At 45.9% G+C, this 22,411-nt stretch overlaps 1 protein-coding gene across 7 annotated transcripts in view; it reads left to right on the plus strand.

The window, feature by feature from the left end:
* The window catches only part of GTF2H1 (general transcription factor IIH subunit 1), a 1,055,813-nt gene that overhangs the window by 877,923 nt on the left and 155,479 nt on the right, over positions 1-22,411 (plus strand). For all 7 annotated transcript variants that reach the window (XM_030201095.1, XM_030201094.1, XM_030201089.1 and 4 more), the window contains exons 4-6: positions 12,921-13,086; positions 21,563-21,656; positions 21,752-21,901. In XM_030201095.1, the coding sequence (XP_030056955.1) occupies positions 12,921-13,086; positions 21,563-21,656; positions 21,752-21,901 (410 nt within the window). The remainder of the gene's footprint in view (positions 1-12,920; positions 13,087-21,562; positions 21,657-21,751; positions 21,902-22,411) is intronic.

A 22,411-nucleotide genomic window follows, 5' to 3' on the forward strand; every position in this document is an offset into this window, starting at 1 on the left:
GGACGAAATGTCAAGTTGGGGTAGTCTAGATTTCCTGAGTAGAGGTGTTGTGATTAGGTGCCGAAAGCGACATTGAAGAGGTGGGCTTTGAGCAATGATTTGAAGATGGGTAGGGAGGGGGCCTGGCGTATGGGCTCAGGGAGTTTGTTCCAAGCATGCGGTGAGGCGAGGCAGAAAGGGCGGAGCCTAGAGTTGGTGGTGGTGGAGAAGGGTACTGAAAGATGGGATTTGTCTTGAGAGCGGAGGTTACGGGTAGGGACGTAAGGGGAGTTGAGGGTAGAGAGGTAAGGAGGGGCTGCAGATCGAGTGCATTTGTAGGTTAGTAGGAGAAGCTTGAACTGTATGCGGTATCTGATCGGAAGCCAGTGAAGTGACTTGAGGAGAGGGGTGATATGAGTATATCGGTCAAGGCGGAAGATAAGACGTGCGGCAGAGTTCTGGATGGACTGAAGGGGGGATAGGTGGCTAAGTGGGAGGCCGATGAGGAGTAGGTTGCAGTAGTCAAGGCGAGAGATAATGAGAGAGTGGATGAGAATTCGGGTGGTGTGCTCAGAGAGGAAGGGGCGAATTTTGCTAATGTTGTAGAGGAAGAAGCGACAGGTCTTGGGTATCTGCTGGATATGCGCAGAGAAGGAGAGGGAGGAGTCGAAGATGACACCGAGGTTGTGGGCAGATGAGACGTGGATGATGAGGGTGTTATCAACTGAGATAGAGAGTGAAGGAAGAGGAGAAGTGGGTTTGGGTGTCGCGTTGTCCGGCCTGGAACCTGGGGCTGGTGTTGAAGGCTCTTCAGTGTTTGCCTTTCGAGCCGCTTAAGTGAGCTTCGGAGAAGGATGTGACTCTCAAGACAGTCTTTTTGGTGGCCATGACATCGGCTAGACGCGTGTCTGAGCTTCAGGCGTTGTCCTGTTGGGACCCTTTTCTACAATTCTTGGAGTCCGGAGTAACGGTACGTACAGTGCCTTCCTTCCTGCCTAAAGTGGTTTCAGCGTTTCACCTGAACCAGCCCATTTTTCTCCCTTCCTTTTCTAGGGAAGATTTCCCGAACTCCTTTTGGCAGTTATATCTTTTGGATGTCTGCAGTACTGATGCAGTATCTACAGATGTCAAATGACTTCAGGACTTCTGATCTCCTTTTTGTATTGTTGACAGGTCCTTGACGCGGGTGTCCAGCGTCTAAGGCCACTATAGCCCGTTGGCTCAAGGAAGTCATTTTTTTCTGCGTATCTGCTTTCAGGCCGGTCTTTGCCTGAAGCGTTTAAGGCGCATTCCGCGAGAGCGATTTCCTCCTCGTGGGCTGAAACGGGTGCACTCTCTTTTCAAGAGATCTGTAGTGCGGCTACTTGGGCTTCTCAGCTCTCTTTTGTCCGGCATTACAGGCTGGATGTTGTAGCAAAGCAGAATGCAATTTTTGGAGCAGAAGTGCTTGCTTGCGGTATGGCCTGTTCCCACCCTAAGTAGGGATTGCTTTTGTACATCCCATCAGTTAATGGATTCATCTGCTGCTGATGACAAGGAAGGGAAAATTAGGTTCTTACCTTGGTAATTTTCTTTCCTTTAGTCACAGCATGATCCCTCCCTGTCTGACGTTGTTTTTTGTTCAGATCTTTCATGCAGACATATATCTCATTGGGAGAAGTTGGAAACCAGTTCTCAGAATTTCTACATGCTGTTCTACTACAGGAGGTTGAGATCGTCCCTCCTTTGTATGGTTATTGCTCCTGTTCTGGGGCGTTTGTTCGCTGTGAGGAAAGTTTATGTTAGTGTACCTTTATGGTTCACTCTACTTTGGAAATCTCAAATACTGAAGGCAGTTGGGGCTAGCCGTCCAAGGGTCACTGTAGTTTTTCAGTGTTCTCTATCTCCATCTGCTGATAGGCGGATACAACCCATCAGTTAATGGATTCATCTGCTGTGACTAAAGGAAAGAAAATTACCAAGGTAAGAACCTAATTTTCCCATCTGTGTCGTGTACACATACATACACTTTCTCTTGAACAGAATCTGTATGCAGCACAATTGTTTCAGCAATCACCAGAAAGAATTCTACAGTTTTTTAAAATTAAAAAAAATATATTGAGATTTTAAAATCCTTGTTCTGGGTCCCGTTTGTGGTTTGTTATATAACTTTATTTTGTTCTGTGCTGTGTATACGTTGATGATGCTGTGGAAATAAGTGATGCATTCAGTTCTGTAAAATCTTCTTACCTGACTACTGCAAATTTATAGGTGTTCATTTAGGCATTTAAGTATTGCGCTACATTAGAATGATTTGAAGTGAATTACATGTAGGTGCAGCAAGTTGCTTCTCTAGAGAGCCTAAATCTAGGGCCTATTATTCTAAGCTTTTTCCTATAGACGGAGTGGGAGAAAGATTTAAGTGAAGTGGGCCTTAAGGTGTGTGAACTTTCAGAGGGTTAGCTGAGTGAGTCTGGGTAGCAGAAATGAGAGGTGCTGGCTTTTTATAGAGTAACCAATTTATTGAGACATGAGCTTTTGAGATCAGATAGTAGTAGTAGTACTTTCAGATGCATCTGATGGAGTGGGGACCCCTGGTGCAGGCATGTGTGCCAAAACCTGGCTAAGTTGTTAGGTCATATCTACATTAGAGTGTTTGGTGGTATCTCCTGGTTGTCTTCCTTCCTCTTGCACACTTTTGCTATTCTTGTGTGGTAAAGATTCTATACAGTCAATCAGAAACACAACTAAGGAGGAAACTAGCGCTCCAGAGGGTTATGTGCCATGGATGCCTCCCATCACCCTTATTTATATTGATGTTAGAACCACTGGTGGGGAATGAGCAGATGACATGCTGCTGTTTCAGGAAGACTCAAAACAATATATGCAGGATAATACAAATAATAGAATAGTTTGAGAGGTTCTCAGCGCTCAAAATACATTTTGACAAGTTGGAAGCCTGGTGAACTTGAGAAGAGATTGGAGCAGGCACCTCAGCTTTCCTACTGAATTGGTCCAGTGGTAGTCTGAAGTATTTGGGAATGCACTTTTTATTTATTTGCTTGGATTTATTAACCACCTTTTATGAAGAGACTAGTAAATCAGGCCCGTTTCTGACACAAATGAAACGGGCGCTAGCAAGGTTTTTGTTGGAGTGTGTATGTTTGAGAGAGAGTGTTTGATAGTGACTATGTGTGAGAGAGTGAATGTGTGAGTGTGACAGAGAGAGAGTGAGACTGCTTGGTGCGAGCATGTCTGCTCTGTCCCCATGCCCCCCTCCTCCTGCCACCCAGCGATTCTCCTCTCTCCCCTGCCCCCACTCCAGTCACCCAGCAATTGTCCTTTCCTTAGCGTCCCTCTGGACTGGACCAGGATTGGACTGATGGGTTGTGCACGCCTACCAGCAGGTGGAGACTGAGAAAATTCTAAGACTAGAAAGCCAATGAGAGCCCTGGCCATGTGACCCTAGCCTCAGTATTTTCTCAGTCTCCCAGCAGGTAGGAAGTGAGCCCATTAGTCTCTTTCTCTTTTTCTCTTTAAGATATTAGAGATATTCAGAATATTTCTTCTGTGCCTGGAATCTCAATTAGAGGCTTGACAGGAGTTCCTTTCTTTTTCTTTATTTTCCAGCCTCTGGGGTGTTAAACTCGGGTATCCCCGAGTCCCTCCCCACCTTTCTCCCCATCTCCCATACTTAGCTGGGAAGGGCTACCCTTTGGTTAGAAAGGTGTATTGCCTTTGGGAGAGGCAGCCACTCTAGGAAGTTACAAGAACATATATTTTTTCTCTCCCCAGATTTTTAATGAGCAAGCGCAGCTGTTAAAAAAAAAAAAAAACCCAGACTGCTAACGAGCAGGCAGCTCTGAGGTATCCTGTTACTCTTCAGCACTTTTCTCGTTTCTAGTTCAGCTGTTTATAATTAAAAAAAAAAAAAAAAAAAGTAACAGAAGAAGCATAATAGTGACGGGGCTTTCTCTAGCCATTTTCTTCATCGGAATTTCTTCTTCCGTTTCTTCGTGTTTTGGCCAGTGGTTTGTTTAAAAAAAAAAGACGCAAAGCATAGTTTTTCGACTGGGCATGTTTTTGTCAGCGCCGGAGTGTAACTGTTCTTGCGGAGTTATGCGTTTCTTCGGGAGCTCTTCGGGCGGTGTCAGCGCTTTCATATTTCTTCGTTTTGCCCGGTCCGTCGCGTTTGTTTTACTGCCCTTTGTTATTTCATTCTTTAATTTTGGCGCGGAAGGCCGCCATTTTGTTCCCGCAGCTGCAGCTTCTCAGGCGCAGCACTTCTCTGTTTTTTCTTTTTCTTCTACTGTGCAGAGAGAAACGGAGGCAGTGGAGTCTGGCGAATCTCAGGAGATGAAAAAAATGTTTTGCCTTGACCTGGTCTCCACATATTCCAACAAGTATGGCCTTGAGGAAGTTTCAGGGGAGTCATTCACCATCTTCTTCATTTAAGGGACCTTCACATTCATTTCCACAAGTATATCCATGGTTCGCCCAGGCTCCTATTTTATGCAATGTATATTTTATATGGAAGGTTGGCTTCCTTGCGCCTTTGTCCACACAATTTGCACAAATTGTTTCTGGGTGGTGGCTCTGCACAAATTATTTCAGCTGGTTGCTCTATTATCTGGGGTAATCTTGGTCTCTGAGTTCCCAGTGTTGGGGCTGTCTCATATTGCTAATTCGTTATTTCCCTCGAGGATATGTACATACTACACGGTTGTACTTTCAGTTTTTACATATACCATGATTTCAAATTATGTATACCCAGAGTTTCCTTTCTCAAGCATGGTTATAGTCACGTATTGTGTTCACTGCAGCATCGGCAGTGAAAATTAAATAACAATAATCTCCAGGTAAGTAATAGTCTCTTTTACAAAGCCTCTAGTGGTTTTCTTGCAGGGGCAGCATCTTCAGGCGTTTTCTGCATGGTGTGTTGGCTCTCTAGTCTTAGAATTTTCTGAGTCTCCACCTGCTGGTAGGCGTGCACAACCCATCAGTCCAATCCTGGTCCGGTCCGGAGGGACTAAAGGAAAGCAAATTAGCAGGCAAGATCTAATTTCTCCATGTCCTCTGCCCCCCCCCCCCCAGCTACCCAGCGGTTCTCCATTTTCCCTTGACCCCCTTCCAGCCACCCACCAATGCTCTTCTCTCCCTTTCCCCCCCTTCCAGCTACCCAGCGAATCTCCTGTCTCCCCTGCCCCCCTTCCAGCCACCCAGCAATGCTCCTCTCTCGCCTGCCCACCCTCCAGCCACCCAGCGATGCTCCTTTCTCCCCTGCCCCCACTCCAGCCACCCAGCGATTCTCCTCTCACCCCTGCCCCCCTTCCAGCCACCCAGCAATGCTCCTCTCTCGCCTGCCCACCCTCCAGCCACCCAGCGATGCTCCTTTCTCCCCTGCCCCCACTCCAGCCACCCAGCGATTCTCCTCTCACCCCTGCCCCCCCTTCAGCCACCCAGCGGTTCTCCATTTTCCCTTGACCCCTTTCCAGCCACCCACCGATGTTCCTCTCTCCCCTGCCCCCCCTCCAGCCACCCAGCGATGCTTCTTTCTCCCCTGCCCCTAACGATACCGGCCAACTCTCTTGCCCTCCGCCAACCAGCCAACCTCCACTGCAGTGCACAGCTCAGCGTGCAGGTCCGCTGAACGATCGATCCATTTGCCGCTGTGCTCCCGCCCTCCCACCTCTGGTTGGTCAGCTTTTGTGTCCGCCCTCCCACCTCTGGTTGGTCAGCTTTTGCGTGTGACGTACCAGGAAGTACTGACGTCAATTCACAGAGCATCAATGCTTCAAGGTTTAGTGCCACGGAGTCAGCTTCAGAACGTTGGAGGTGCTTTTTATTATATAGGATTCATCCAAGGTGGTACCGCAGGTAGAGATTGACATAAAACTTATAATTTTAACAGCATAACAATAGGAAAATGACCAAATATAAGGATAAATACAGGTAAACGGGGATGATACAGAATCAGAAATATGTTTATCAGCACTGTAGAACAATAATATAAGAAAGCTTGAGACAAGTATATCTCTAAGGGAATGAAAGAGAGTAGATGGCAGGGATGTGCAGACTGGATAGGCCATATTGTCTTTGTGTACATTTTGCTGGGTTTCAAAAATAAGATAAATGCCAGCAGAATATGAATGATACCATAATAGCATGGAAGAACATTCATATAACAGATATGATTAAACACAATACAGATGAAACACCTATAGGTATGATAAGGTTTCAATGGTATTATGCTGACATCGTAATAGACACGTATTAGAACATTCAAATAACAAATAGTACTCATGCGATTCATACTATACAATGGAACATTTGAATAGGCAGCCAAGAGTCAAGTGCAGACAGACGTACAAGCTGGGTAGGACAAAGTCATTGGGATAAAGAGATGGGTAGTAGGCAAACTTATATGTACAGATATGAAGAACTAGTCTTAAGTTACAGGGTGTGTGGAAAGCCAGTTCAGATGTGGAGTAAGTGGTTGTCAGTTGCCACATGCATTAAAGGTTTGGAAGAAGAGCCAGACTTTCTGTAGAGGTAGTCTTGAGATAGGTGTGGCCTTTCTGGGAGAGAGTTCGAGGGAAGGGGGCGGGGCAACTGAGAAGGCTCAGTGGAGGGTATCACATAGTGCAATTTCTTTTGATGAGGGTACAGATAGTGATGCTGCTTTAGAGGAACAGAATTTAAGTACCTTGGAAATCAGTTTGGCCCTGTAAAGTACTGAACTAGTGCAGTTTTTGCAGGACTGGTGGCCTGCTCTTTGTCAGTTATGATGCAGCATTTTAAATTATTTGGAGCTGCTGGTGCCAGTTTGAGAATGAAGTACAAGATCAATGTCAAGGACAAGTCTGAGAGTGTTAAGAAATAGCTTGAAGTGAAAGAACCTGGTATCCTTTCTGTTGGTAGTCCTGCCAAAAGTTTTATAGTCACTCCAGATGACCCCATTCTCTGTGAAGAAAGAATGATTTTTTTTTTTCAGGCACCTTACAGTTATAAAATGTAGCAGCATGGTTGTCATTATATGAAATTGTGTGAGGAAGACATCTGTATTAAGTATAAGGGAGGAGGGGGGAGAGGTATGTGGTTTCATTCTTTCCTTGAATGCCCCAAACTGAACTGTGAACACTTACTGTTGGAATAATTGAGGATGTCAGGGATTGGGGTGCAGGGGCTGTAGGATGAAAATAAGTAATTAGGGCAATAATTATTCCCTGATAATACTTATTACAAGGTTCCCGCTCAGTCTAGGGGATATTATAAAGGAACTTTGTTGCTGGCACCCTGCCAGTGATTTGTTCTTCGCCAAAGAACCAAAGCCACGTCACAGATGATAATTATTCTGTTTTATTACAGGTAGAAAAATAGACAATCTGCAATAGCTTATATGCAATATAATATCTCTTACTGATATGCACACTAACAAAATATATTGTCTAACTACACTCTGATTATCCTGAGACTACGTACAGTATTGATTAGAACAGTACAAATGATATCCTAATGATCCTTATGAAAACTTATCACATCTTATGCAAAATACACATTAGCAGCTGCCCCTGACCAAGAGCTGAAATAAACCAGTCATACTTACATAAAACCACTGCCTAACCCCAGACTAGAAAATATATTACTGTGATCTCACTCACCACGCTGTCCTGATGACGGCTTCAGATGAGACCGGTGCAGAATCTTCCCAGACGCTATCTCAGCTGTCTGTGTCTTATGTAGTGTAGGTCTTTCTCAGCAAACAAGCAGGTTCCCGTCTCTCCTTTGGTTATCAGAGCCAAAATCTCTGCCACAGGTATTTGCACCAGTTATGCAGGTCACAAGGTTGGTATCATACAGTCTCTAGCTCACCCCGAGCCTTGCTGGATTTCTCAGGTCCTTCACAGGTACTCCCTCCGAGGGTCTCCAACTAACTTTTTCTCTCACTCTCCTCGTGTTGTTCCAGACCTCTCGCTCGGGTGATAGCCTGGACCCATTCCCGTACAGTCCAGTGCATGGGTAAGAAGAGTTCTTTGTTTTGTGACCTTAAAGATGGTAACTTCTGGTGCCATGACTCTGCCTCCCTTCTCAGCTTCTCCGAGATAGAAGGGGGATGGTTGGAACACAGAATGTCCTTGGCTTCAGCAAGCCTGTCAGTGATTTTCCACAAGCTGAAGCTGGATCTTGCTGATACAGAGATGTGCAGGTCAGAGGGTTGCAGCAGCCATCTTATTGTACCAAGATGTCATAGGCTTATATAGGCCAAGACCAGCTTAGGCTAGATCACAGGGAAATACCCCTACAGGGCAGACTGGACTATATGTATAGAAGGGAACTGGGGCGAGTGATTGGGTGGGGGTGTATCTAAAGCCATATAGAAACTTGTGCTTCAGGCTTTGCCTTTGGTCAAAAAGGTGATTCTGAAGTGGTGGATGGGGAGGAGGCACCCTCATACTAGCTATGGCTCAGTTGAATGGAGAAAGTTGACGCTTTTGATACACAGAAGTATAAGACTAATTACAAGACAGTGAGTATGCACTATAAGAAACTATGGTTTAATTTTACACAGAGACATACAAGAGCCTTCAGAGAGAATAGAGACTTTCCAAATAGAAAGAGACAGAGTTAGTGACGAAGGAGTCTGTAGAGTAGGGACAGAGAGGAGTAAGAGAATGGGAAAGCATGAGTGGAGAGTATATAAGTGTAGGGATGGAAGGGTGGTGACGCTGGTAATTGGGAAGCAAAACCAGTGCTGGGCAGACTTCTACAGTGTACACCCTTATTGTGACTGAATAGATATGGATGGGCTGAGTATAAATTTTAAGGGGCTTCGACTTTAGGGTCAGAACTTTTCGTACAAGAAGAGTGCTGGGCAGACTTATACGGATGAAAATGGCAAGGACAAATCAAACTTGGGTGTACATGTAAAGTATCACATATCAAGTAAAATGAGTTTATCTTGTTGGGCAGACTTGATGGACCGTACAGGTCTTTATCTTCTGTCACTTACTATGTTACTAAGGGAAAAGAAGTGATTGGTGTGGATAAAGGTTAGGGGGAAAAGGAAAATAGAACATGGTAGCAAGATAATTGGGTCATGAAGAGAGAGAGCCCCCCCCCCCCCCCGGATGAGAGAACCACCAGTGGGGCAGAGTGACCCCAGTAGTTATGATTGTGGTGTATTTATATTATGTTTTTAAATGTGGGAACTAAGTTTCTTGAACTTGAGTTGGTGACATAGAGCCTTTTTGATGAATAACTAAAGAATTAAAAATAAAATAATCCATTTTTATACTTCCCATATATCCTCGTAAATATTTTTTTTACAGCTGTTAAAAAGGAGAGGTGAAAGCAGAGTTTTTTGTGGTCTAGTTGCCACTCCTTAGATTCATCCAAGTTAACTCTTAGTGTATAATATCTCTGTCACAGAATGCCTAGCCATCCGCCTGGGGCTACTCTCCTCAGCACATCTCAGGTTTGCCTGCAGCTGCCGCTTCGCCTGTTCCCTACACTAATGACCCCCTCCCACTGACTGAGTCCCATCTGCCTCTGGGTGAGTCTCCTACTCTCAAATTATCCCCAGTGATTTCTAGGTTACTGGGGCCACACAGTTCCTGGAAAGCACTCACAGACCCAACACACAAACCACCAGGATTCTTAGTCCAGACAAGCAGAGATAATAAACTAAAAATGTTTATTGTCATGAAAAATTAGAACGATGCACAGAAAAGGTGAAATCAGCAAACTAATAAAAAGTAAGTGAACTATGGATCAATTATAACATTATCTAAACATTTGTTTACTATCTAAATAATACCTGGGGAGTTCAGGACATATAGCTGTTTACAGGGCCTCAGCAAAGAGATCTTTCTCTCTCCCTGGCTTAGACTCGAGAGAAAGCTATTACATCCTGGCTGAATTTGAGCTCCTGGGCTAATCAGAGCCCAGAATAGCAAATTTTAAAAATAGCTGACCACATCACTGCAGTTTAATTTCTTCTCTGTGTGCTAACTAAAGAAGGAACAGTCATTTCTCTGTAACAGCTTTAAACATAAACATGCACCACCTGCTGGCCGAACTAGAGAAATACACTTCAAGAAATAATACAGTTTTACAGTCTTAAAACCCGCTATTTTGTCACAATCTCCCTTTCAGAAAATGGGAAAACCATTTCTTCACTGTTGGTTCATGTCCAATTTCTGGTCATGGTTTTTATCTGGAATACCTTAAAGTTGTTTTATCAGTTAAAATGGGAGGAGAAATCTTTCAGGTATCTGGGAATACGGCTGACTATGGATACCACCAAACTCTATAAAATCAATGTAGAAAAGATGTTACAGGATACCAGGCGCTCTCTTGAGAGATGGAAACATTTACCCATATCATTAATAGGTAGAATCAATTTATTTAAAACTAGTAAAACATGCCTGTTTCTTGCGGCAATGAAACGGGCGCTAGCACGGTTTCCTTCCGGACCTCCCCCCCACCTCCCTCCCTACTCACCCCGTCTGCGTTCCTCCGCCATTGTTGCTGACCTGGGCTCGCCACCTTTAATTTGCTGACGTTGCTCCGCCCTCGACGTCATCACGTTTGACGCGAGGGCGGGGCCCTAACACTGTGTTTTCGGTGGCGTCACCACCACGAAGGCTTCGAACCGGCAGGAAGTGCCCTGAGGACCTGACAGTGACGTCAGTGTCCTCAGAACGTTGAGGATGAGTTTTATTATATAGGATGATCATATTCCCAAGATGGCTCTACCTCCTGCAGGTGCTGCCAATACAAGTAATCGGTAAAGATGTACGACAGTTGAATAGGATATGTCGGGGATTCCTTTGGGGGGGGGAGGGGGGAAGAAATCAAAATTACGTTTTGAATATTTGTATGATGGATGGGCGCAGGGTGGGTTAGGATTACCTTGTATTAAACGATACAATCAGGGATTGGCTGTTTAACACAAATCAATACACACCAATCAGTTGGGAGTGTACACTATTTAGGCCTTGGCACTTGAATTTCCTTTTGCAGGCAAAAACAAAAAAACCTTACCACTCAGTTTTCGGAAAAGTGTACTGTTGCAGCCCCTGAGAAGCACTTGACGCTTCCTTATGCAGTCTTGGAAATATAACCCCAATGTTAGTGACCAACTCCCATTGTGTGGGAATGGGACTTTCCACCGGGATTGGAGAAAGGGATATTTGATAGATGGTCGGCAATGGGGATCACCCTGCTTGAACATCTAATGAATGAAGAGGGTGATCTGTACAGTTTTCAAGACCTGCAGCAGAGATTTTCTTTAGCCACTAAGGATTATTACACATATAGACAATTACATCATTACTGGTTTAGTATGGACCAAGCTGCACTGGGCACAAGGTTGGGCTCCAAGCTTTGTGAATTCCTGAGGGGGGATGCACATGGACAGGTGCCAATTTCGAGTTTACATAAAGTTTTGGTGTTACTTAGCCCCCCCCCCCCCCCCAATGACTATGAGATACTTGCAAAGACTTGGGATATGAATTGAAAGGAATAAATTTTGCAAAATTGATAAGACATACCAAAACAGGTGGGAGGGGCGGAGCTGCAGGAGAGCCAGGGTAATACATAGGGAATACATATCAGAAACACAAGCAGTAAGGGCAGGGTAGATATCTGAAGCTCAATGTCCGAAGTGTCTTAGAGGCAGTAATACCTTTTTGCATGCATTTTGGAGATGTAATCGAATAAAGCATTTCTGGAGATTGTTACAGAAATATCTTGAACAACTTTTAGGACACAGATTACATCCCTCTTGGAGGGGAGTGCTTTTGAGCAAAAGTGGTGCTTATGGGATTTTAGATAAAAATATGGAGATATTCTTGTATAAGGTTTATGCAGTGGGGAAAAAATGCATATACTTAGACACTGGATACAAGCTGAGCCACCCTCCTTTTGGTATTGGAGAAATAGGCTCCATGAGCTAATGCTCTGGGAGGCCAGGGAGGCTTATGGTAATCCAAAGAAAAGAAAGATCTTTGTCAACAAATGGACTAAATATTTGCAAAATATCTCCCATAAGGCTAGACGTGCTGTGCTCAACAAATTGGGAACGTCCTAGCTAGTGGGACGCCCAACAGACATATACTCCTGGCTTTCGACTGGTTCAGTCCTGTAATAGATATTAATAGGAATAATTACCATGAAGTACGCAGACAAGAGGAAAGATGTTAATAGGGGTGGTGGGAAACGGGGGTGGAAATGATGTAAAATATTGATGATGACAGATAAGATGTATATGTACAACTATGACAAGTTAGAATGTGCACAAAATGTTTGATTTTATTGATACTCTTCAAAGTGTTACATCATCAATAAAAACCGTTGAAATATAAAGTTGTTTTATCAGTTGCATTGTCTCAGTACTAAAGCCAGTTAATGATGATGATTAACCATATACACTCACATTCATGTCTCTGCTGTACCCATCAAACATGTCCTTTTTTTTGTTCCTACTCCCCCCTTGGCATGAGAATCTCTCCAACAATAGCAAAACATCTATCTGTCAACCCAAGTATCTTCCAATAATGTAAAGACAAATTATTTCAAAAACATTTTTTTAAAGAAATGGGATCTTCATAACAGAGGCTGTCTTAACTCCCCAATATTTACTTTTCACATTGGGATTGCTATCTTTGTGAGTAATCATTAGAGCCGCATGTAGAAGACCAAGTACTGTCCAGAGTTCAACATATTTTCATTATGTATCTTATCAAATAATCTCTCTGGCATATCAGTCTCCCCCCCCCCCCCCACCTTTAAAACTGCCTTCCACAAAGCGGTATACCTAAGCCACTTGAGCTCTGCTGTGGAGCTCGTCCTCTGACTCAACTTCCTGTTTGTGTATTATCTAATCAAAGTAGCATAGCAAAATCCTCTTTCCTTAAGTTCTGGTAAAGTTTTCTACCTGCTTTTCTCCTTTTTATTAGGATGCTGAAGGAAGACCCTGTGCTGTTCCAGCTGTATAAGGACCTGGTGGTGAGCCAGGTGATTAGTGCTGAGGAATTCTGGGCCAATCGTCTAAGCCTGAACTCCATGGACAGCTCTGTGTTATCCAACTGCAAGCAGGATGTGGGCATATCTGCTGCTTTTTTGGTAGGCCTGACTCCTGCACTAATGGGATCTTTGTTTTGTATGCTGCTCTTGGCTAGGATTCTTTGCAGTATTTGTTATATATGATTTTTTCGTAGGGCTATTCATTGATTAAAAGGTTTAACCCCAAGATTGAGGGCGATCAAAATTTTCTAATCGCGTGATTAATCACATTAGGGGTCCCCCTCACATTTTTCTCCTCTACAGTGAAAAATATACACAAGATATGTAAATTCTTAAAACTGACGTATTTCAATTACTAAACTGAAAATAAAATAATTTTTCTTACCTTTTGCGTCTGGTGATTTTATTTTTCTTATCACATGTTCCCTGCTTCTGGTTCTGCTTTCCTCTATGCTCTGAACTCTGTTTCCAGGACATCCTATCCATTCCTTATTTCTTTTCTCTCTCACTTCCTGCCCTATATTCGTCCTTGAAGTTCAACTTACTTACATTTTTCTTCCTCCTGTCCAGTTTTAATCTATTCTCTTTTCTTCATGTCCCTTCCATGAGCACCATCTCCTCTCTTCTTTCTTCCTTTCCCTTTCCCTCCATGAGCACAATTTCCTCTCCTTTCCTCTCCTCTGCCTAGAGGCAATCTTCTCTCTTCTTTCTTCTCTTCCCCTCTACTCCCTTTCCCTCCTATCCCCTTCCCTGCACGGGCACAATCTCCCTTGTTTGTTTTTCAGATCCTAGCATCTTTGCCTGCCCTGGCTGCATCTTCCCTCCTCTTTGCCTGTATTCTGGTATGGCATCTCGCTCTTTCCTTCCCCCGACCAGCCACCCAACAGTCTTTCAATTTTCTCCTGTGGACCCCAACATCTTTCTCTGCCTCTCTTCTCCTTTTGCACGCAGGCAGCCGACTCTCCCAAACTCTCCCTGCTTGCCTTTACTGTTGCTTATCTCAAGCTGGGAGTCCTCCCTCTGTAGTAAGTAGTGTCCTGCTGGCACTGACAGGAAACGGGAAGCTCTGTCAGAAGAGGCGGGAGCTACAGAGGGAGGGCTTCCAGCTTGAAAGAAGCAGCATGCGTCTACTGCTGCACACTTCTGGTTCTTCAGACAGTAAAGGCAAGCTGGGAGGGGAAGAGAGAGATACCAGAGTGTGTGCGTGTGGGAGGAGGCGGGGTGGCGGTGAGGTGTGCGGGAGGAGGTGGGGTGGTGGTGAGGTGGAAGCAGGAGAAAGCTGAAAGACGAGGTCAAAGGGAGAGATGGAGAGAGAGACAGGTAACTGGGCAAGAAACATGGAATGTAATGCAATTAATGTGTTAAAATTATTAATGTGAATTAAAGTTTAATGCATTAATCATTTTATTCCTTGTCATCAAGCAGATGAAGCCATTACGTATGGGTTGTGTCCATCAACCAGCAGGGGGAGATAGAGAGCACTCAACTTTTCTCTGCCTCATGGCCAGCTAGCTCCACTGCCTCTTCAGTATTCTCCATCTCCCCAAGCAGGGTGGCTGCAGCTTCTTTGAGCTCCGTCAAAATCTGCCTGGGGGTGGCTCCTGGCTTGCCAGTTGTTAGCCGGGGTGTTAGAGGCTATGGCAGCTTCACTTTGAAGGCACATAAGTTAGCCCTTTCCCTGCCTTACCCATGCCCCCGTGGATGTGGACATATTAGCTTGCTTTTCCCTGTCCTTTCCCACTCAGTGGATGCAGGCACATTGGTTCGCCTTTCCCTGCCTTTCCTACTTATCTGAGCCTCCGGAGTGTTTTTATTTACCTCTTTTGCCTCTGCTTTCCTCACAGTGTAATAAATAAATAAATAAATAAATAAAGTCACGTCGCGCTTTAGCGCAGCGATCTTGGAAAAGAGGTTTTTTTTTCTTGAGATTCCTCTGCAGGACCGGAGCTGTGATACTCGGTCCAGTGAGGTAAGAGTGTTTTCTGACTCCTCCGGGGTGGGCCCGCAATTGGAACGTTTTTGGCGCGAACTGCCATTTTTGAATTTTACCGCCGTTTTTGGCGATGGCTGCGGAGACTGTAAAGCGCTGTTCTAAATGTGGCAAGCGCAAATCAACAGTGGGGCTCTATAATTCGTGCTGTACAGACGGTAGAGCCGGCCCGAGCATGGCGAGCGGCGATCTTTCGCGCTCTGAGCTGGTAGCGGACACCATTTTGGATTTTCCACATGGCGCGGTCTCCGTTGCGACGGAGAGCCCTGAATCCGGGGGGAGGGGGGGGGGTCCTCTGAATGAGGCTAATAATAGAGCTGATAGCTCTGGGCGGTCAGGGAGCGGTTTTCTCCCCTGATTTTGTTTTAATGCTGCATAGGGCTTACATGCTTAAAGGAGCTCTTCCACAGGGATCTTCGGACCCTCTGCCTGCCCCCCCCCCCCCGGTGGATCCTGGCCTTTTGGAGTTGGCTTTGCCTGCTTCTTATCCTCCTGATAAACGCAGAAGGGCTAATTCCCCTTCTGAGTGTGGCACACCCCCCTTCCCCCCCCCCCCCCCCCCGTGGTTGGGCTATGAGGATTCTGAGGGGTCTGGCAGAACTTGGGCTGAGGAGCCAGAGTCGGGTGCAGAATTGCCACAGGAGCTTGATGATCCGTCTGCGGTGAGGATTTTCCACCACGAGGAGCTGCCAGCGCTTATTTCAGATGCCTTACAAGCCCTCTCGATTGAAGATCCTGGGAGTGGCACAGCCTCCTCGGTTAATCCAAGGATGGCTGGTACCAGAAAGCCTGCTCGAGCCTTTCCTTTGCATGACTCCATCCAAGAGCTTATTTCAGCTCAATGGGCTAACCCCGAGGGACCTTTGAAGGTTGCCAGGGCTATGGGGCAATTATACCCTCTGAGTGAGGAACATTTGGCTCACTTTGCAATGCCTAAAGTAGATGCCCTGGTCACGTCTGTGACAAAGAGAACTACCCTCCCTGTTGAAGGAGGTGTTGCCCTGAAGGATATTCAAGACCGCAGGCTTGATTCAGCTCTGAAGTGGTCCTTAGATTTGGCAGGTCTCACTGTTCGGGGCGTCTGCATGCAGTTGTTATGCTGCTAGAGCCTGCCTGGCTTGGTTATAGCAGGCAGTGGAATAGCCCGGTGATGGAGTGGAGACCTTATCTGAAGTGGCTCCGCGGATGGAGTCGGCCTTGTCCTTTTTGGCTGACGCCCTTTATGATATGGTCAGAGCTTCGGCTAAGCAAGTGGCTGTAGCAGTGGCAGCTCGCCGCACTCTTTGGCTACGACATTGGGCGGTGGACATGGCCTCTAAGCAAAGGTTGGTGAAGTTGCCCTTTCAAGGCCTTCTCCTGTTTGGTGAGGAGCTGGAAAACATTGTTAAAGGCCTGGGGGATTCAAACCTCAGCGCTTGCCCAAAGATAGGCCGAAGCCTTAAGGGTCAGGCGGTCCGCTCCTCTTACAGACCTCGCTTCCGTGAAGCTAGAAGGTACTGCCCGGGGCGTGCTGCTGGGTTCACTTCGCGTGCCCGCTTTCAGCAGAGAAACTCCTTTCGCTCGGACAAACGTTCCGCAGCTGCCGGTTCAAGACCTGGAGTTCAGGGGCGACCCTCTCAATGATGGTTCGCCAGCCCTCTCCTCATTTCCTGTCATCGGAGGAAGACCTTCCCTCTTTTTCGAGGAGTGGGCCAAAATCTCCGCAGATCAGTGGGTCTTGGACCTGATCAGAGACAGATACCGAATAGAATTCGATGCCCTGGTGAGAGACGTGTTTGTGGAGTCCTGATGCGGTTCTGCTGCCAAACGGGCGGCGGTAGAGGAGACTCTGCACAGTCTGTGCCAGATAGGGGCTGTGAACCCGGTGCCTCCCGCCGAACAAGGTCTAGGCCGCTACTTCATTTACTTTGTGGTGCCACGAAAAGGCGGGTCTTTTAGCCCGATCCTGGACTTAAAAGAGCTAAACAAGTCCTTAAGAGTGCGGCATTTTCACATGGAAACCCTGCGCTCTGTCATTGCGGCGGTACAGCCAGGAGAGTTTCTCATGTCCCTGGTCCTGAAAGAAGCTTACTTGCACATACCAATTTGGCCCCCGCACCAGAAGTTTCTGTGGTTTGCGGTGTTGGGAAAACATTTCCAGTTTCGGGCCTTGCCTTTTTGCTTCGCCACAGCTCCCCGAACCTTCTCCAAGGTAATGGTGGTAGTAGCTGCCTTTCTCAGGCGAGAGGGTATCCGGGTTCACCCGTACCTAGACGACTGGCTCATCAGAGCAGACTCAGAAAAAGAGAGTCATCTAGCTACAGCCAGAGTGGTTTCAGTCCTGCAATCTCTGGGCTGGGTCTTCAATATGGCCAAAAGTTACCTGACCCCCTCACAATCTCTAGAATATTTGGGGGCCAGGTTCGACACAGCCTCGGGCTGTGTGTTTCTTCCCGAACAAAGGCGGTGCAAGCTTCAGAATCAGGTCCGTCTGCTCCTGAGGATGCCCCGCCCGCGAGCTTGGGACATTGTCCAGCTGTTGGGATCGATGACGACCACCTTGGAAGTGGTGCTATGGGCGAGAGCGCACCTGAGACCTCTACAGTATTCTCTACTTCAACGATGGTCTCCAGTATCTCAGGATTATCAGTGCAAACTTTCTTGGCTCCCTGCAGCCCGCCTCAGTATGGAGTGGTGGCTCTTGGACAGCATGTTGCGGCGGGGAATGCCGCTGGCGCTCCCCGATTGGTGTCTAGTGGTGATAGATGCCAGCCTGAAGGGCTGGGGTGCACATTGCCAGGGGAAGCATGCCCAGGGTCTGTGGACGCCCAACGAGTCGGAGTGGTCTATCAACCGCCTAGAGTTGAAAGCGGTGTTTCTGGCCCTTCTGGCCTTTCAAGTGACCCTGGAAGGATTGGCTGTCCGAGTGATGTCGGACAGCACGACAGCAGTGGCCTACATAAATCGACAAGGCGGCACTCAGTGCAGAGCTCTAGCCGCGCAGGCTGAACAGATTTGCCACAAGGCCGAGCTGCATCTACAGTCCCTGTCTGCAGCTCACATTGCAGGTCAGAGCAACGTGCAAGCCGACTGACTAAGCAGGCATCAGATTGATCCAGCGGAGTGGGAACTAGCAGACGATGTATTCCTGTAGATATGTGCCAAATGGGGCAAGCCAGTGATGGATCTTATGGCGACCAGTTCCAATACCAAAGTCCCGTGCTTCTTCAGCAGACGGAGGGATCCTCGCTCTGCTGGGTTGGATGCCTTGGCTCAACCCTGGCCCCTGGGCTTGCTGTATATCTTCCCTCCGTGGCCCTTGATAGGGCGAGTGCTCCTGCGGATTCGGCTGCATCCAGGAGAAGTGGTGCTCATCGCCCCGGATTGGCCCAGGAGGCCTTGGTATGCGGACCTCCGACAGATGCTGTTGGAGGCTCCCTTTCCGTTACCTCTGGTTCCGCACCTGTTGTCACAGGGTCCGGTGGCCATGGAGGACGCCTGCCACTTTGGTCTTATGGCATGGCAATTGAGAGGGCGCAATTGAGAGATAAAGGCTACTCAAATAAGGTAATTTCCACTCTCCTGCAGGCCTGTAAGCGCTCCACTTCCGTGGCTTATGCCAGGATTTGGCGCCAGTTTGAAGTCTGGTGTGTTTCAAGAGCGCTTTCTCTGTTGCGGGCTCCTGTCTCGCCAATTCTGGACTTTTTGCAGGATGGTGTACACAAAGGCTTGGCCTATAATTCCCTGCGGGTGCAAGTGGCAGCATTGGCCTCCCTTCGTGGCAAGGTTGAAGGCGTGTCCTTAGCTGCTTATCCAGATGTGGCACGGTTTCTTAGAGGGGTGCTTCGGCTCCGTCCTCCCGTGCGGGCACCTTGTCCAGCTTGGAACCTGGGGTTAGTATTGTAGGCCCTTCAGGGGGCTCCCTTTGAACCGCTTCGGCGTGCTTCAGAGAAAGATTTGACACTGAAGGCCATCTTTTTAGTGGCCATTACCTCGGCGAGATGGGTGTCAGAGCTCCAGGCGCTGTCTTGTAGAGACCCTTTTCTGCAATTCTCAGAGTCAGGGGTCACGGTTCAGACCGTGCCTTCCTTCATGCCTAAGGTAGTTTCAGCGTTTCACCTAAACCAGCCTGTTTTTCTTCCCTCCTTTGTTGAGGAGGAGTTTCCAGGTTCATTTGGGCAGTTGCACCTTTTGGATGTGCGCAGGACTCTGTTGCAGTATCTGTGAATTATAAATTCTTTCAGGACCTTTGATCATCTTTTTGTGCTGTTTGCAGGTCCTCGCAGAGGGTCTTCAGCATCTAAAGCCACTATTGCCCGTTGGCTCAAAGAAGCTATCTTTTCAGCATATCTGCTGTCTGGCCGGGCTCCGCCTGAAGCCTTTAAGGCACATTCCACAAGAGCGATTTCCTCTTCCTGGGCGGAAACTGGAGCACTATCTCTTCATGAGATTTGCAGTGCTGCAACATGGGCTTCTAAGCTCTCTTTCGCCTGACATTACAGGCTGGATGTGGCTGCCAGGAGGGATGCGCGTTTTGGAGCACAGGTGCTAGCGCGTGGTGTGGCTTGTTCCCACCCTATTTAGGGATTGCTTTGTTACATCCCATGCGTAATGGCTTCATCTGCTTGATGACAAGGAAGGGAAAATTAGGTTCTTACCATGATAATTTTCTTTCCTCTAGTCATAGCAGATGAAGCCATGAGCCCTCCCTGTATGATTGTCTGTATTGCAGTGATTCTGATTTTAGGTGTTGTCCTTGTTTCCTGAAGTTATATTCCTTCTTTGGGGAGTCGGAAAACAGTCTTCAGGATTCTTGTTACAGTTATAGGAGAATGAGTTCATTCCCTCCAGTTCATGTTTTGGGAGGATGAGTTTATTCCTTCCAGGAGGATGAGTTCATTCCCTCCTTTTGTGAGTTCATGCCCTTGTTAAGGGGCCATCGTTCGCTGTGAGGAAAGTTCATGTTATTCCCATTGCGGTTTGCCATACTGCTTTGGAAGCTTCAAATACTGAAGAGGCAGTGGAGGTAGCTGGCCATGAGGCACTGAGAAAAGTTGAGTGCTCTCTATCTCCCCCTGCTGGTTGATGGACACAACCCATACGTAATGGCTTCATCTGCTATGACTAAAGGAAAGAAAATTATCATGGTAAGAACCTAATTTTCCCATGCATTAAATGGACAGCCCTATTTCTTAGATCCCATTTCAAACTATAAAACTCTCTTGTAGAGGATAATAAAAGGGTAAGATTCATCAAAGTTTAAAATGGGTGTATTTTTCTTTCCTGGAGGTGGAATAATGGAACTCTTAACTGAAGTATAGTAAACCGAATAATGGAACTCTTAACTGAAGTATAGTAAACCTGGTCCTCTGAATTGTAAGTAAGGAAAATACATTAGTTTTGATGCTTAATGACTTGGATTTGGATGAGTTATTCTCCTTTCCAAGCTAAAAATGAGTTCCAAATTCAGGTACAGTTGGTAGCTCCCTGTCCCAGAAGTCTTAAAATCAAAGCTTGTGCCTGAGGCATTTGAGGGTTAAGTGGTTGGCCTGAAGTCGCAAGACGCAACAGTGGGAGAAATGGGTTTGAACACCAACCTCCCTAGTTTATAGCTTACTGCTCTAATCATCAGGCTGCTCCTCGGGATGCAAAGAAATACTATTGTAGTTTGCCTCTTAGTTTAGTAGTTTACTTGGCTATATAGTAAGTAAATGCATATCCTCAGGCTGGAGAATATGTAATGGGGGTTAGTATAGGTCATATTCTAGAACAGGTGTTCAAACCAGTCCTCGGGGCACACCTAGCCAGCTGGGGTTTTCAGAATATCCTCATTGAATTCAATGGGGATACCCTGAAAACCTCGACTGGCTGTATGTGCCCTGAGGACTGGGTTAAAAACCTCTGATTGGAATATTCCTCCCCCCCCCCCCCCCCCCCGGACTAAGGGATGGAATACAAGCTCAGTTTATCATAACTATTTTGTTATCCTTTTTTATAAAAAGTTTGGTTTTGGTCATGAGACATAGTTTAATACATTGTCAGTTTCCTTGGCTAAGAATAACCTTGGGTACAAAAGTAGGGTAAATATAAATAGCAAATATTATATTATTATATATATTATGTTTTGTTAAGATCTGTGTTGTGAACATAAGATTATTGGAGCATATATATATATATATAATTTTGTAATTGTGATTGGTTATAGTGATACATGACCTTTTTCCACATATCACTATAACTTGTCAAACTTACTTTTTTTTTTTTTTTTTTTTTAAAGAAAAGGTTCTATTGTTCCCTTTTCTTTTCCGCTTTCAATTGGAAATTGCCTCTTCTGGTGTTACTGTGCCAGAAATACCCAGGGTTTTGGAATTCTTGTCCTTTTCTGTATACAGCCATTTAAGGGCTAGTCTTTAGCCATGCATCTCAGATTGTGGTTTCTTCTAAAACATGAACCCTGAGCCAGGAAACAAGGTGTTACCATTGTGCAATGGTGGAGACTTTGGTAAAAAAAAAAATTGCTATGAACTTCAATTTAAAAATGAAAAGCACCTGCAGAACCGTGCCTCAGTGATGAATTGATTTTAAGTTTTACATGTTTTGTCACAGGCTGATGTCCGGCCACAGACTGATGGCTGCAATGGCTTGAGGTATAACCTGACTTCAGACATCATTGAATCCATATTCAGGACATATCCTGCAGGTGAGGACCATGTTTCAGTGAAAAGCTGACTGAATGGTTTTCTATCTGTAGTATTGACTGCTCTGTAATCCATTTGGTCTGCTTCACCATCACAGTTAAACTGAAGTATGCAGAAAATGTCCCGCACAATATGACGGAGAAAGACTTTTGGACACGATTCTTCCAGTCTCATTATTTCCACAGAGATCGTTTGAACACGGGTTCAAAAGACCTCTTTGCAGAGTGTGCCAAAATGGATGAAAAAGGTAAGGGATTTTACTATCACGTTTAAATCATGTTTATTGACACCAACACAACTAAGTACCTTATACAATATGTATCTAAACACAAGATGTCATATTTAACAACAGTACAAATACCCACCCCTCTCCCATTTCCACCCCAGTGCCCTCTGCATCTGATAAAAATTGAAGGGAACATCTCTACTTAAATGTTTATGGTGCTTCGTACTCACGGTGTCAGTCTTCCAAACGAGCTCCCAGGTATCCTGGAAATGTCGACCAGTGACATGCGCAGAGGGTCATTCCATGCCAAGTGGTCTAAACCTTCCTACCATCATGTCTCCAGTTTTGTTCAAATTTTATCTATTGAGCGAGTCAGGTGTTAAACGAAGTTTCTCAAAATTTGAGGTCTCTAACTGCAATAGTTGCAGATCTAGACCCCCTTTTCTGAAAGGTTGTCAGTCCATGAGCACGCGACATTTACCAAAATGCCATTTTGGGGGTCTAATAAAATCCAAACACATTTATAAGAAT

Source organism: Microcaecilia unicolor, chromosome 4 (genome assembly GCF_901765095.1).
Source record: "Microcaecilia unicolor chromosome 4, aMicUni1.1, whole genome shotgun sequence".
In the NCBI taxonomy this organism is placed as follows: domain Eukaryota; kingdom Metazoa; phylum Chordata; class Amphibia; order Gymnophiona; family Siphonopidae; genus Microcaecilia; species Microcaecilia unicolor.